General features: G+C 39.4%; 2 protein-coding genes across 2 annotated transcripts; one reads left to right on the top strand and one right to left on the bottom strand.

The window, feature by feature from the left end:
• Positions 1–1008: 1008 nt before the first annotated feature.
• On the bottom strand, positions 1009–2857 carry LOC122664115 (bax inhibitor 1-like). Its single transcript, XM_043859819.1, has 6 exons — positions 2543–2857; positions 2087–2230; positions 1879–1970; positions 1509–1695; positions 1234–1389; positions 1009–1096 (listed from the first exon to the last, which is right to left on the bottom strand). Exons 1-6 carry the CDS (start codon positions 2657–2659, stop codon positions 1046–1048), a joined length of 747 nt encoding a protein of 248 aa, XP_043715754.1. The 5' UTR covers positions 2660–2857; the 3' UTR covers positions 1009–1045.
• Positions 2858–4655: 1798 nt separating this feature from the next.
• LOC122664844 lies at positions 4656–11190 on the top strand. Its single transcript, XM_043860855.1, has 5 exons — positions 4656–5170; positions 5472–5915; positions 7791–7883; positions 10055–10194; positions 10558–11190. The coding sequence occupies exons 1-5, from the start codon at positions 4760–4762 to the stop codon at positions 11000–11002; spliced, it is 1533 nt and encodes a 510-aa protein (XP_043716790.1). The 5' UTR covers positions 4656–4759; the 3' UTR covers positions 11003–11190.
• The last annotated feature ends 783 nt before the right edge of the window (positions 11191–11973 follow it).

Raw genomic sequence — 11973 nt, forward strand, 5'->3', positions numbered from 1 at the left:
CATCATCGGCTAGATCCACTGTAACAAACAATTCTCAGGGTTGGAGCTTGGAGGTTAAAAGACGGCAAGCTTGATTATTCTGAGCGAGTTGTTTGATGAAAAATCCGATTTACTACGCTAGGGAAGTAGTGAGAGCAAGAAAATATTCAAAGAAACGTGATTCATAAATCTCAATTAAGGTTTTTACATAACCTTCATATATGAAATGGTAAGCCTCCACAATTTGAAGTGCACCCTATGAAAAACTGCAGAAGGATTAAATGCCCACTGTGAGGGAGGGGAGGATCAAATCAAGGATGCTTCCATTGCATCTAATGGTGCACCCTTTGTTAACCGTTGCAGTTGACGTCTGTTGCCGCAAATTTCCAATAATAGACCTTAATTAAATGTACTAGGAACCGTTTACGAAAGATTCTAGCATAATTCTATGATTCGTGGTCATTCCAGTGTCAATTTTTCCAAATTTCAGAATCGCAAGATTAGGGGTTTCTGATACAAGAATATTGCTACTGCCCAGAAATCATAAACTGGCATTGATGCGACTTTTGGGTTGTATTTCCTACAATTGATCAACTAGAATCCAACCACACGTCTTACAAGTGCTGATTATAACCTTTGTTTGTCATCGAGAACTAGTACTATAATTGTATCAAGAATGGACCAGAGTGACATGCATAGCTGCCAATACAGAATAAGCTTCAACAACCCACTGGGTTACTCCTTATTCTTGAGAATAATTCAACCACTACTGGCTCTCCACAATAGTCTGGAGCAAAAAGTTCTTTCTAGTTAAATTATAATCTCACATTGGTATTGTTCAAGATTGGCTTTTCAACCATTGCCAATTCTTCTCCCAATCCACAAGCTACTGTTAAAGTGTTTCAAAACACTAAATGTATGAGATATCAACAACTATGTACTAGTATTAAAGAAGAAGGAAAAAAACAATCAACTTGGAGAAGGAACATTTTTTGAACAATCCTACAACTAATTGGAATATCAGCATGCATCAGTCCCTTCTAAGTGCTGAACTTGGGGTTGGTTTTCAACTCCTTCGCTTCCTCTTCTTCTCGTCCTTTTCAGCTGCATTCTTTATCTGCATCAACAATGTCAACAGAGCGCACAGGTCAACAAATATGGCATTAAATCATTAGCTTCTACCAGATAAACTGGAAACAAAGCATATCTAATTAACTGGCTCATTGCCCAGTAAGTAACAGAGATTACACCCACCATGATTATGAGAATTCGGACGAAGACCGCAGCAAAATCAGTGAAAAGCGTCAAGGAGTGCTTCACATAGTCAAGTTCCCCAAGGTGTGCCCTCTCAATTATTTCTTGTGTGTCCACCACAATGTACCCAACAAAGAGCAACAACCCGAAATATAACTGCAGAAGTTCGTTTTTTTTTTTTTTTAATAGTAACAAAACAAAATTGTTAAGATGCCTCTCCTCAACTTCAATCATCAAAAAATATTAGTGCTACCTGGTTAGATTGTAATCTTTACCTCAAACTGAAAGAGTGCTGTGGAGCCCCCAAAGATAGAGGATGCAAAGTGCAACCAAAAGAGGATAGAGAGGCCGGAGGACAACAAGCCTCCCAAGTAAAGATACTCTCTACGCTTTGCCAACATCGCCGCCGCAGAGAAACACCCAAAGGCAATCGCAGTCCCCACAAAACAGCTAATCAGGATGCTGTAATCACAACAATATTAATAATCCATGTCATTGATCCAATCTCAAAATCTATTAAAAAACCCAGAAGATGAAACTGTACAGATTGATCCATAACTCTGAAGATCAGAAGGATTAAAATTTACCATCTAATAACTGAAATGAAGAAGAGACAGAATAATTCTCAACAGACAACAAACATACCTTGGATCAATTTCTATAGCCAAGTCAATCAGAGGACCCACGGAAGCTCCTTCAAAAAGGGCCGCTGCCATTAAGAGAGTTACTCTCTTCCTCTGCAAGTCAAGAGGGATTACAAGTTCAATTGAAGCTAATCACAATGAAGGAATAAGAGAGAAGTAGGATGAAACCAAATAGAAAGCGTAACCCCGGGGGTAGGGATTCGAATTACCTCTTCATATGGTGGTGTAGAAAGTAGCCATAAAATGCTTCCTAAGCATGCCAAAGTAGTTAGGAAGCCACCAATGTTCCATAAAAGATGCAGATAAACTCCTACAGCCGAAGCTACAAGAGCACATCCCAGTGCAAGATAAACCTGCAGAAGTAAACAATAAGTACCCAAAACAAACCCTATAAATTGAATCCTCTTCCCCCAACAACCCCTCCACACCACCAAAAGAAAAGAGACGACTATCCCCAAATTTACATGAATCAGATTTTTTCCATTATTGGAAAATCGCTAGAATATCGATTTAACCAGCAAGAAATTCAAAAGTTCCAAGCCCAATTGTTGATGATCTCAAATAGTATAAACAAAACAAGCTATTAAAACCTAAAAGATACAAGATTAAAATATAAAAAAATAGCGAGACACGAAAAATGACTCAAAAAATTCCTGGATAATTACCTGTTTGAGATGATTCTGAACGACTGGAGAGATCTGCCTGAAATTCTTCAAAGATTCGTAGCTCCAACCACTGCGAGAGGTGGATTGAGACTGGAAAAAGGATGAGAAGGTTTCCATTCTTCAAGGATCGAAATCAAATTCACAGAAGAAGAAAAACACAGAAAGGGTTCGACGTTTGACAAGAAAAAAACCGTGAAATCGACAATTGGAATTAACGATGAGAAAGAAAGGTAGAGGAACCAACAATATATATAGGATTCTTTAACCTTTGGGAGGTTTTCCTTCGTTATTCCTGGCAGTTTCTGATGGAATTGGAATGTAAAATATGTGAAACTTCTGGATTTCAGGGGGCCGAAACTTTCTGTACCCTTCTTTCGTTTATTTACTAAATTGTCCGTTGTTAGTATTATATTCTTCTGGAAAATACTGCGAATGGCAGTAATTTATCAAAATAAATAGGGTAGTTTGGGAAAGAGATAAAGTTTATTCTGGAAAGCTCGCGGAGCACGAAACTACGAACAGTCTCGAATGGTGACGACTTAATGACCATTCATAGAGGTCCATGTGGAAAGAGGAAAAATATCTCCACGCCAACGTGGACTTGACATCATAACCGAGGCCGTTGGAAACTTGAAATGGTGCCACCCATGCTTATTCAATTTCACCGACTTATCCACTTCGAAAATCACAAAAGTTTCTATTAAACTTTAGCCAAGATCTGTCTGGTCGTGTTGCGGGTACACCGGCACCGGTCAATGAGAGTTATCATCCGAAGCCCTTTCTGGGTGATTGCAACAATTCTCTTCGGAAGAAGACGATTCAAAAGGAGACAGCTGTTCATTTGGCCGTGAAACATGGCCAATTGGAAATTACTACATCCTTGCTGAGATGGATTGAAGAGCTTAAAATGGAGAGCCTTCTTAGCTGGCAACACTGTATTGCACCTAGGTCCAGATCTTCTACGGTGCAGGCTGCCCGTCCTGCCATGCTGTGCAGACACAAGGCGATGCGCATTGACCGCCTTACTCCTGTCCGAGTGCCTTGCCCGAGCAGGGATAAGGCGATCATTGCTCACGGCCTTGTGTTTGCACAGCACAAGCAGAACAGGGCAGCGTGCTGTTGAAGATCTGTGTTGATTGCACCTTGCAACCTCCTTAAGACAACATCAGGTAATCCCAATTTTTCCTTCCTAGTGTTTTTGAGAATTGATCGATTCCTTAAGGGGAATTCTTTGCATTTTTTTAGTTGTCACCTAATCAATAAATTTCAAAACCATTTGATGGGTTATTGTAACATTTTGCATGGGCTTGCATTTGGATCTTTATCTTCTCAGGTTCCATGTTTGGTACAATTCGTACGTTCCTCCTATAAGGGGGCGGGAACTGTACCGGATAAGGGACCTAAGAGGATAATTTTTCTATGTCATTTATGTGGGATCTAGCGAAAGCTATTAATCCACAGCTGATGTGAGTAGTCGGCTGATACCTCTATAGGTGCACTTAGAATTTGACCGTGTCTTTCAATTTCACCTTTTTCATATTCTCAAGAGATTTTCAAAATAAGGGTAGAACGGTTTTCATACGAAGCCTAGTCGGTTCTCCTAAAAACTTCTCATGGAACATGGATGGGTTGGAGGCTTTGAAGGCATGGAACTGAACAGAACTAGACAAACCCGACCTTGGGTTGGTCTTCAAACCCTCTCATTGATTTGTCTTGTTTTTTTATTGAACTATAATCCTGTGGTTAATTGTTTGAGAATGAATCATTTGCATGTACATCCTCTAATTATTTGGTCGTATTATTTGATCGTAAGGGCATTTTTATCATTTTATCCATTAATTTTAATGTTGTTAATCTTTTTGTAATTACGTCATACTTCAGGGCCTTAGAGATACGTGAAAATTTCCAAATTTAAAATTACAAGCACCCTTGTTAGAGCCTTAGAGGTTTGAAGTGGACTTCCTTACTCGGCACACGTTAGCCCCCTAGAGAAATCCCACGGCCGTAGCCCCTGTACTGCTGTAGATTTTGTGCTCCACGTTAACATACGCAGCGAGCTCAGAAAATGTTAACCGTCAGCTAAGTTCCCGCGCTTCTCTACTTCTCTCTACTTCTCCACTTCTCGGATGGAGCATTACCTTCGTTATCTTCCTCTGTAAAAGCTTCAATTCTCACTTAATAATTAAATACCTACGCGCTTCTCTCTCATCAATCGAAATGCAGATTCCATGTCTGGACGCGTGTAAGAACTTCACGAGCTCTCAATCATTTCTAGGGTTTCGTAATCGCGACCTTTCATCCTTCTCGAGCTCTCTTGTGGTCTTCTCCGATCGAAAGCCTTCTCGTGGCTTCTCCTGCAGCTTTAATGGAGGAAAAGGAAAGCCCAGAGGAGGGGTGAAGCCGAGGAAGGACGGTGGTGGCCATAGGATGAAGGTTAAGGAGAAAGATAATGTGTGGAGTGTCGACAACAAGCTTGCCAAGGATGCAGAAATGGCAGAGAAGGATAAATTAAGTCGGAGGAGGAGGAAAGGGAGGAGAGTTAAGAATTTTGGGAAGAGGAATACGAGTTCTAGGGTTATGGTTTCTGAAGCTATGTTAATGGAGGTCGAAACCGTTTTGCAGACGCAGGTACTTTCACCTTTTCTCTCTTTTTTCGACTATCGAGTGCGGCTTTTGTTGTTATTCTAAGGGAAAACAATCGCAAGATGCTTTTAATTCATCACCATTTCTTTCTATTCGTGCAATTTGAGATGCTCTGTAGAATGGATGAAAGCTTTATTGAATGTGTTCTCCCTTTTACTGATGAATGGCTTGTAGAAGAATTTGCTGATGATTGTGATATTGAGTTCTCATAATTTAACCCCGTGGGGAAGAAAAGGACTGCTATTTCAGTAATATCTATTTGATATGGTTTTCTTCCATCCTCTAGGAACCTGTTATAAAACCGGCTTGGAATACTTTTGCAAGTAGCGTCAGTGGGATATGGAAGGGAGTTGGAGCAGTATTTTCGCCCATTACTGCTGCGATGGAGCCAATTGAAGTTGGAAACCAAAATGAATACCTCTATGACTGCTACACTCTTTCCCGCATTGAATCGGTGCCCTCCTCTTCAGGAGGGCGTCATTCTCAAATCCGAAGAAAAATAAATTGGGTGACTTTGAATCCTCATGGTGAAATACAGCAACAGGCTGGAGGCAGCAGCAGAAGGACAGAAGCAGGTAGAGTTAGAGATGGCTCTTCTTCCATGAAGGAAGCTGTGGACATGAGTGGGTTTAATCATGATTTGTCTGCATTTGAATCATTTGACTTTGGGACGAGTGATATGATGGAAGAAGATTTCATGGGTATGGAGCCTGGTCTTGTTTTCTTCGAGGTAGGATATTCCATATTTTTCCTTTAGATTAAACGCTCCCAGATTTCCTTGCAAATTGGGATGCATAGGTCTCTAAGGCATCCAGTTTGAGAATTATCTGTGTTTTTACTTTTAGATTCGATACAATTTCATGTTTCAATTTAGTTAAGATCTGAAATATAAAAAAATATAAAGTATGGTTCTATGTACTATGAAGGCTAAAATGTAAGAGAACATATTCATGCAATTGGACATGTTTGGTAGCTAATTTTGGTCTATTTTTTGTGTGGTTAATATGTCAATAATTTAATAATTTTAGGTCGTTCATTTATAAGAATACAACTCAACTCAATTCAGCCTTATCCCAACTAAATGGGGTCAGCAACATAGATCCTATTTCTCCAATCAGCTCTATTCAAAGCCATACAAGATTTCAGTTGTAAGCTATAAATGTCTTTCCTCACCATTTCTCCTATGGTTATTATATGCCTACCTCTATCTCTTTTGGCACCTTCAATTTGAAATAAATCAATTTTTTGTACTGGGGCATTCAAAGGCCTCCATTGCACATGTCCATGTCACCTCAGACGAGTTTCTCGCAACTATCATGAATAGGAGCAACACCCAGGTTTGCTCTGATTTGTTCATTCTTTATAAGAATATCCTAAAATATTTTTGGAAAAATAACTAATCATCATGAGGAAATGTCATTTGGATTGGAATAAACATGTTTAGCAACATCTACAATAGCCATCAGATTTTTTTTTATAGCGATGGGGTTTGATTAATGCCCACGTTGGTAGGGTACCAGAACATACCAGCACTATGTTCCTCACTACCAGAGCTTATTGAAACCATAATAACCTGGAGTTGGTGTTTTGACTTTGTGCAGAAGCAATACTGTGGTTCTGATCCAAGCAGAAAACGGTGGGTTCCATACTCTCTGCTTGTATGGTTGAATGTCTAGTTGTGCTATTGTAACAGTCTCTAAAATAAACATTACAAATTTTCAGTAATGTTCCATTATTTTGAATCATTAGGATTAGATTTTCTCCAAATTTTCAAAACTCCCAGTGACAACACTATCTGCACTGTCAGAATTTTGAACCCCATCCTAGCTATATAATCAATGATTGACCTCATTTTTCTTGCTTTCTCATGTTTTTGTGTGTGTGTTTGTTTTTGGAGGTGGACTCTTACTGATTAATGCATTGTTAATTATAAGAGGAATGGATCACCAAGTTGGACATGTCCTTTTATGATAAATGTGGCATCCTCCCTGTTAAAAGATGATGATTTCCTAAGTTATTATTTTGCAAGTTCTACTTAGTAATTGGCAATTATGACTTCTCATGGCTGTATTTTTTTTTTCTTTTTTTTTGTGGGGGGGGAGGGGGAGGTTTATATAAAAGAGAAAGGGTTCCCAGAGTATCGGCTGAGGAATAATTAGATTGTTGTCCTGAGTTAATTTCTTGGGCCCCTTTTTAAGTAAGAGTAAAATAGGTGGCTTATGTCGCAATGTTTTGGATTGGATACATGAGATCTTCCTCCATTCCACCTTATTTTTGAGGAATTTTTATAGATGTAGTAGATATGATGTTATGATTAAAGTCATGTGGTTGGTTCATATGTGCATGATGTCATACTATGTGATGTCATTGGGGAGTTTTTGTATTGGAAACCATCTAATGCCTTCTTAAGGTATATGTTGGAATATTAGCAAATTGGCGAAAGTGAACTGAAAAACGAAATGGTTAACGTGAATTTCACATATTTATAGATAACTGTAGCAGGTGGGTGGCTGTGCTAATACCGTTTGCATTAAATTAGTGGTCCTTCATGTCTTTGTTGATCACCTGTTATCATGGGTTTGTGATTTATCCTGCTGATCTGCAGGACGGATCATATTCTAGAGGCCCAGTCCATGTACCAGTTGGAGAAGTAGATGATTCCACATACTTCCTTTCACCAACATTCAAGTTTGAACAGGTAGGTTCTTTGCTGTATTTTGTATAATTTAACATAGCATATCTTGACTTCCTTTCATTATGTCATATGTTTGTTATGCTCTATCTTCTGTTTGACTATTATTGACTTTCTTGTTGGATTATTTGCTTATTAGTTATGGACATTATCTGAACACTGTATCTTGGGTATGTGCAAAGTCTTAAGCTTCTCCACCAATGATTTTGGTAAGCATTATTAGGTTAGGATGTGAGACGTGTGTGAGTCACCAAGAAAACCATTGATTGAATCAGGTACACACAAATTATAAAATGAAGGTTACAAGATAAGTATTTGTAAGGATTAGGGACCAGATTCAGGAGGTTTTCAATAATTAAACAAAGACTGATCAGATGGGGCAACAATCCTGGATGTGGGCTTAGTTTAACAGTGTGAACAAATCTAGAAAATTTTATGCTGGTCTGACTGTCAGATTTGAAATAACTGAAGAAGTGTATTTGAGTTAGTTACAAAAACCTTAACAACCTTCCAGAATTCAATTGCTGGATTCTAAAGGTATTGCAGAACTAATCCCGAACAAGGGAAATCCACTGGGAGATTTAATTTTAATGAACCATAAACCACAAAATTGGGCTTATTTTGGTGGAAATAAGCCTTGGGTTGGGTTATATATGTGTTTGGCCTTTGGTCCAATGGGAATTCATCATGATGGGCCACTTTAATGGCCCTAAAATATTGCTAGGAGGTAGGAACACAGGATTTACTTCGGTAGTTTAATTAGGCTAGTTTGTTCTTCTCGGGAGAAAGAAGGGACAAAAAGGATGGAAGAAGAGAGGAGAACAAAAGAGAAAAGAAGAGAAGAGAATAAATCAGGTTTGGATACCAATCCCATATGCTTTGCTCAACAGCATCAAAACTCTTAAAAAATCTCATATTCTTTATTTAAATCCCCCTTAATTGATGGTGGTGTATTACATATATAAAGACCACCTAAAATTCCTAGTCAAATTTCAGACCATTAGACTGCCAACTGCTCCTTGGGGGCCTTTAAACTTGCACATAAGCATCAATACAGAATTAATGTCTAATGCAACTACATGACAAGGGGAACGAACCAGTAAAGTTAGATGGAAGTCTAATGGTTAGATTCAAAGATATGGAGCAGACCTACTGGGAGTAGGATATAATGTAGGACTAGGGCAAAGACGTCCTAACCTACAGGAGGATCGCAAGTTCTTCAATGGATAGCAGTAGATTTAGTAATTTACCTCAGACAATAATTCCAGCAGCAGCAACAGGCCTTTGAATGGTTTCAAATGTGTATTTCACAGGTCAATAAAGTAGAAGCAAAGGAATTGATAGAAAAGATAAGAAAGATAGAAGAAGGGATAGGAAAGGGAAGGATAGGGAAGGATTTCTCACCCACAGCCTCTCTCTCCGTAGTTTTATCTCTCACCAACGGCCTCTCACAGCACACAAAGCACAAAGCTATGCTTTCTCCAAACTCCAAATCATATGGGGATAGTCCCCCTTCCTTGTATTTATAATAAAGGAAATCATTCAAAACAAAACTCCCAATGTGTGGGAAGGCTGGACAAAACAGCACTTAACGATTTAGATTCCCTTTTGAAAAAGGGTGTACCTGGTGCATGAGGCTCCTGCCACTACGGCGTCTAGGGAGGGTCATAATGTATGCAGCCTTACCCCTGCTTTCGCTGAGAGGCTGTTTCCAGAAAGGCTGTGTTTTGAGCTTGAAGCCCTCCCCCTTACAAAATAGAAAGTTAAAGAGAAAGAAATCCACACAAATAAAAACTCCTAGACTGCTATGACAATAAAAGAAATCCTACTTTCTAAAACTGAGAATAGAAACTAAATAAGCTGAAAGATTTCAGCAATCACTTTTCCAAGCCAGCTGTCAAGGTGGGACCCATGCGATAGCTGTAAAAGACCTCAAAGATCTTCTAATTTCATGTCCATGCAACTGCCCATGGGACTCACCAAATCGTCTAGAAATCTTCTTTGTCACGCCTTGATTTTTGGTGTTGCCTTCGTCGCCTTGATTTTTACCCCCTCGCTCGCCTTGGTTTGCCTAGGCGCCTTGACAACTATATTTTGAAGTAAATTTAAGATGATTGAATTGAATGCTGTGAAATACACATAAGAATCCATATCTCATTTTTTGCCTTGTGGCTTAGTGTCTGGTTAAAGGATGCCACAAAAGACTGCGTATTGTGCACACCGTAGAATTCAGTAATGGAGGTTCAGATATTCAGATTCTGAGGGTCGCTGTATATGAAGAACAATGGATCACCCCTGCTGCTCTTGACTACCAAAGGTACTACAATTCACTAACATCCGCTTTTACCACCTAGTTTGTAAATCCTCTGTTGATTTAGTGGCAGATTCAGTTTGTTTTCTGGAAAAAAGATCATTCTTGTTTCTGATTTAAAGAAAAGTTGGGGGGGGGGGGGGAAGGGGAGGGAGATCAAATCTTGGCATGGAATACCTCCATGATGGGCCTACAAAATATTGTGCGAAACCAACTGCACATGTTTGGTGTGCCTTGGCAAGTCAGGAAATTGATTACTCTGATGTCATCCATTGGTGGGTCACTAGTCACTACATTGCCTTTTCTAAATGATGGTAACGAGTTACAGTTTTTGTCTTGCGAAAATATAATCGAACTATTTTTAATCAGTGATGATCCGGAGTTAGAGCTGAAACCATTTTCTCAGCGGAAAAGAACCCAACCATCAGATTTGACTGGGCCTTGGAAGGTGTTTGAAGTTAGTGCAACCCCTATCTTTGGGGATGACACTGTGATTGAGGAAGGCAATGGTGTCCCATACGTGTATCTCTGTACAGAAACAGTGAAAAAGAGGAGCCTGCCCGAGAATCCTGTCTACTTTGGGGAGGAAGAGATGCTAGACATGCAGGATGTGACTGTACTCTGGTTGCCAGGTGGTGTTACTGGTTATGTTGACATTAAAAAGGATGGAATTCTCTGCATTGGAGTTGGGTGGTACTCAGAGGAAGGACTCAATCTTGTTATGGAGAGGGATTATGGGATGGATGGGATGCTCAAAGACGTCCGATGGAAATCTGAGGTGAAGAGAAGATGGTCAGACCCATTACCTGTGTAAAATTAGTGTTTTCTCCTTTTGCTCTCTCATTTCTGTATGTAGATCCAATGGTGAAGGGAAAAAAATAAAATAGATGCTCAAGAGTTATCCTCAAATTAAGAATTGTAAAGCTAATTTTTTGCAGCTTTTGTACTAGTTCTTGAATACTTGTACTGGTGTACTCTATCTAGGTTTGAATAGTGCTCTCAAAACCTGACTAATGGCTAGTTGATATGGCTGACAGCCTCAACTTGGGTTACATTGTGGCATTGCTGTATATTGGTAGAGGTTGTTGCCCGTTAAACTGTCACAAGACTGAAGTTGCATATGGATTGTGGAGATACCCCGAAAGGGATTAAAATATTGTATCTGATTTAATGGGGGTTGTAATTCCATTGTGTTTGATTAATAAATAACCATCCTTGTTTTATGCAACCTAATAATATAAACCGACAGAATTCAAATCCGATAGGTACAAGGTCTTAAAGGATATGTGTACTGTAGAATAGCTTTAAATAGCAAGACAAGAGGTACGCTCTTGGCATACTCCTCGTGGCAATGATAATTAAAGTAGTTGTCTGTCTGGAGCGCGACCTACACCGGCATTCCATGTGTCTCTCTCCTCGACAAAATAAACAGCAAAAGTATCTTTTTACATGGAGTGTAGAGAGATAGACACATGGAAGCACTGGGCTAATTACAGTCTTTTGTGCAAGGAGTCTGAAATTTAAAGAATATCCGAAACCGACAATGGACTTAAACATGATAATCACTCATCCCATCATCAGCCCACAACCCCCAATGGACCTAGTAACAAGTTTTAGGTGATTAGGTCAACATGGATAACCAAGCAAATAAATCCTACAGTGATCATGTGTGATGGCAGTTTTGAACTAAATCTGGTTGATGTCTAATACTCCATAGGTGCAAACCCAATCCAAGCACGGGTGAGGTCAGGACATGCCCTCAGCTCTTGAAGCAGAACTGAGGGA

This window comes from Telopea speciosissima, chromosome 6, assembly GCF_018873765.1.
Source record: "Telopea speciosissima isolate NSW1024214 ecotype Mountain lineage chromosome 6, Tspe_v1, whole genome shotgun sequence".
NCBI classification, from domain to species: Eukaryota; Viridiplantae; Streptophyta; class Magnoliopsida; order Proteales; family Proteaceae; genus Telopea; species Telopea speciosissima.